The sequence below is a fragment of the Clupea harengus genome, chromosome 13 (assembly GCF_900700415.2).
Source record: "Clupea harengus chromosome 13, Ch_v2.0.2, whole genome shotgun sequence".
Lineage (NCBI taxonomy): Eukaryota > Metazoa > Chordata > Actinopteri > Clupeiformes > Clupeidae > Clupea > Clupea harengus.
The window spans coordinates 19,062,294-19,066,731 of record NC_045164.1 but is presented as its reverse complement, the minus strand read 5'-3'; the positions used below and the strand labels follow the sequence as shown (position 1 = coordinate 19,066,731).

The window sequence follows — 4,438 nt, the reverse complement described above, 5'->3', positions numbered from 1 at the left end:
TGTTATGTATGAGGAGTGTGTGTGTGTGTGTGTTATGTATGAGGGGTGCGTGTGTGTGTGTGTGAGAGTAGTGTAAGGGATGGGTCCTGTTTCAATGTCCCCTCTCAATGCCTCGGTCTCTTTGGCAACACAACAAAACAGTTCCCCCTTCTGTGTGTGTGTGTGTGTGTGCGTGTGTGTGTGTGTGTGTATGTGTGTGAGGGTCGTGGAGGGGGTTTGCAGGAATCTTTCAAAGCTCCCCTTCAGGGAACAGAAGGACGCCCTCTACACCATTACTTACAGGCCGGTTTGAATGGGACACTTCCACTGTCATCTCACATACAAGGAGGGTGTGTGTGTGTGTGTGTGTGTGTGTGTGTGTGTGTGTGTGTGTGTGTGTGTGTGTGTGTGTGTGTGTGTGTGTGTGTGTGTGTGTGTGAAGAGCAGGATGAATGAGCTTCTCTCTTTCTTCTCTGTGTATGCTCTGTCAAAAGTGTATGAGCGTGTGTGTTCGACAGAGAGAGAAAGATGCAGAGAGCACGGTGTGATGACTAGACAGCCTTGGGTCTTGTGGAGTAGCTGTGTGTGTGTGTGTGTGTGTGTGTGTGTGTGTGTGTGTGTGTGTGTGTGTGTGTGTGTGTGTGGACATATACACTTATTTCTCAAATTTTACTCTCCCTGACTGTTATACACACACACACACACACAAAGTTCCATATCAATACACTCCGCACATCATACACACATATACACACTGACTTACTTACAAACCCTCACCCACCTCACACAGACCTATAGTCTGTATCTCTCTCTCTCTCTCTCTCTCTCTCTCTCACACACACACACACACACACACACACACACACTTAAGTAGGTCCTAGTGGAGGGTCCCCAAAGGGTCATAAAAGGGGGTGTGTCTGCTGTTTTTATGGTACACAGGGACAATGCAGGTGGGTGTGTGTGTGTGTGTGTGTGTGTGTGTGTGTGCATGTGTGAGCAATACTGAGACAATGCTGCCAGACAAAGCTGGTGTATGTGTGTGTGTGAACAGTCAGGGACAATGCTGGTGTGTGTGTGTGTGCAGGGGTGTTAACATCAGGGGAAAACTCATGTCCTTTCAGAAGCCCATCTGCTCCGCTGGGTTTTCAGCACACACACACACACACATGCAAGAGTGAGACAGATGGATTTACAGCCATCCTCCCTGACTGGCCCCATACTGAAGAGGCCTGTGTGTGTGTGTGTGTGTGTGTGTGTGTGTGTGTGTGTGTGTGTGTGTGTGTGTGTGTGTGTGTGTGTGTGTGTGTGTGTGTGTGTGTGTGTGTGTGTGTGTGTGCGTGTATGTGTGTGTGTGTGTGTGTGTGTGCGGGGGCATTTCATGAATGTTGAACTTCTGGCCTCATTTAATTGGCTAAAGATTTGTCATGACACTACTACCTCATGAATACCCAAGCCTACTCAGTGGTGTGTGTGTGTGCGCGCCTGTGTGTGTGTGTGTGCGCCCGTGTGTGTACGTATGTGTGTGATCAATGCACTCACTCACACACACAGACACACAGACACACAGACACACACACACACAGACACACACAGACACACAGACACACAGACACACACACACAGACACACACACACACACAGACACACACACTGCTCCAGAGGTTGTGCTTTGTGTGGTTAATGGGACGGAAGTCTGTGTTAAAGACCTCACACAGACACACATCCAGAGTAGATGGTATACACACATGCACACACACACACACACACACACACACACACATCTAGAGTAGATGGTACATAGAGGAGACTAGACCCACCCATCCCCCTAGACTGGAGTTGTGGTGACAGCTGAAGCACCCCTTTTAGGCTCTCCTTTTCAGTGTGTGTGTGTGTGTGTTTCAGAGAGGATACCCATAGGACGCAGTAGTCAGTTCCTTTGACAGAAACGTGCCTCTCTGTGTGTGTGTTGTGTTTTTCTTTTTTTAACATGGATATGAGATACAGCAGTCAGGTTCTTGACAGATGTGTGTGTGTGTGTGATAAGGAGAGACAACAGTCAGGATCCTTGACGTATTCACTCTGTGATGAAGCCTTAAACCTTTCTCTTGGCTTTAGAAGTGTGTGTGTGTGTGTGTGTGTGGTGGTTATATGGTTGTGTGTGTGTGTGTGTGTGTGTGTGTGTAAAACATTGCTCCCTGCCAGCTCTCCCTTCAGGGTTGGTGTCTTAACTTGCATGTGGGTGTGTTTATTTGTGGGTGTGCTGTTTGTTGTGTGTGTGGTGGTTATATGGGGGTGTGTATGAGTGAAAGTGTGTGTGTCTGTGTGTGTGTGTAAAACATTGCTCCCTCCCAGCTCTCCCTTCAGGGTTGGTGTATGTGGGTGTGTTTATTTGTGGGTATGTTGTGTGAGTTTGTGTGTGTACATGTTAGGCAATATACCAGAAATATGTTATATTGACGGGTGTGTACATTCATTTATAGGCCAGAGCTGGATTACACAATGATGTATATCAGCATAAAGATATATAATCTAAACTATGCGTTAACATGTGGACCAGGGCAGTATTCTATGATGAGGTATATTAGCACATAGATATATAATCTAAACTATGCGTTAACATGTGGACCAGGGCAGTATTGTATGATGAGGTATATTAGCACATAGATATATAATCTAAACTATGCGTTAACATGTGGACCAGGGCAGTATTGTATGATGAGGTATATTAGCACATAGATATATAATCTAAACTATGAGTCCGATTAAGATGACCTCTGACCTCTTCATGTTCATGCCTCACCCAATGCAGCCAGAGCTGTGTAGCTTCAGGTGCTTACCATCAGTGGAAATCAGTCTCCAAACCTTATATATATATATATATACACATACAGTATATATACACACATATGCAGTTCTACTGCCTCTTTAAGCAGTGCTGTTTGATTTCCACACCGTCTCTGACCTACTGTTAACCCTGACCCATATTCAGTCACACTGGACTAGTAGGAGTGTAGTTAATTAGCATCAGTCCATATAAATCACGATATAATAAATGATATCGGGATTAGATAAGTAGTTCATGTGAGGAAACCATGGCAACACTAAGATAGGTACACAGAGACTGAATCTAGCGCCATAATGGCCATTAGTAAGTCAAACAGAACTATCACCATAGAGGCCTGTGCAACATCATCAACTTCACCCAGCTTTATTTCCTTTGCTTCTGTCTTTGAGTGTAATTCTCTCTATCTCCACTAGGGGAGCTGTATGACCTGTGAATGTGTGTGTAATTCTCTCTCTCTCTCTCTCTCTCTCCTCTAGGGGCGCTGTATAAACTTCACACGTGTGAAACAGGAAGCTGCTCAGTCCTCTCCCCCTCAGAGCTCCGCCCCCTCCACTACAGCCCCTCCTCCTCCTCCTGCTGACCATCGCCCCCTTGTGGCCCCGCCCCAGTGCCAACCACCCCGAAGCCTCCCCCCATCCCTCCCCAACCGCTGCCCCCCACCCGGACCCCCCCCTTCACGAGCTCCCCGTGGACCGCCACCCTCTCGCCCTCCGCCCGGTCTTCAGATGCTGTAGCCATGGCAACCAATACTTAAACCTCTCTCCTGGTGCCCTGACCACATCCATACACTGCACAGAGAGAAAGAGAGGGCAGGCTATGTGTGTGTGTGTGTGTGTGTGTGTGTGTATATATGTGAAAAGGTGCATGCAAACATAACGAACGTGTTAACTTGTTGGCATCTACTATGTACTTTGGTTAGGTTGATTAGGTGGTGCTCATACAGACAGAACGGATAGAATAAAGAAAGAATAGAAAGACAGAAAGGCAGAACGAAGAAAGAGAAAGAAACCAGAAAAAGAGAAAGACAGAAAGAAGAAAGAGAGAAAACAGAAAGAGAGAGAAAGACAGGAAGAAGGAAGGGAAATAAAGACAAGTGTAAACTGCTGGTCAGTTCTCTAAGTTATTGTTGCTTTGAACACACACACATACACACACACTGTTCTTTATACACTGCTGCCTGTGGGTCTATTCTCAAGTCTGTTTCTACTGCTGCCTGTGTGTGTGTTTTATGCATGAGGTGTGTGTGTGTAATGTATGAGTGTGTGTGTCTGTTGTGTGTAAGTCTCAAGTCTGTGTTTACTGCCTGCTGTTTTAGTGACGTCATTAGGACTCTTGTAGCTTCAGAAGATTTTTATATCACTGCTATGTGTGTTATGTATGAGGTGTGTGTGTGTTATGTATGTAGGTGTGTGTGTGATACTCTCTATCCCTGCTACAATAGCTGTGCTTTGGTAGTGTTGACCATACTAAAGCCATGTGTTCGAGAGTTTGTGTGTGTGTGATTGGTGTCTTTTTGTAAAAAATTAAATAAAAAAACAATATGATGCCTTGGGGTTGGGGTAGAATCTCCTGTTAATGTTTTTGCTTTTGCTAATAAAACTAACAAAAACAGCT

At 45.6% G+C, this 4,438-nt stretch overlaps 1 protein-coding gene across 1 annotated transcript in view; it reads left to right on the top strand.

Moving 5' to 3' along the window:
• Window positions 1-4,438, top strand: part of antxr1d (ANTXR cell adhesion molecule 1d) — a 24,941-nt gene extending 20,503 nt beyond the window's left edge. The window contains exon 18 of the mRNA XM_031579379.2: window positions 3,301-4,438. Within this exon, the coding sequence (XP_031435239.1) occupies window positions 3,301-3,558 (258 nt within the window). The 3' untranslated portion in view covers window positions 3,559-4,438. The remainder of the gene's footprint in view (window positions 1-3,300) is intronic.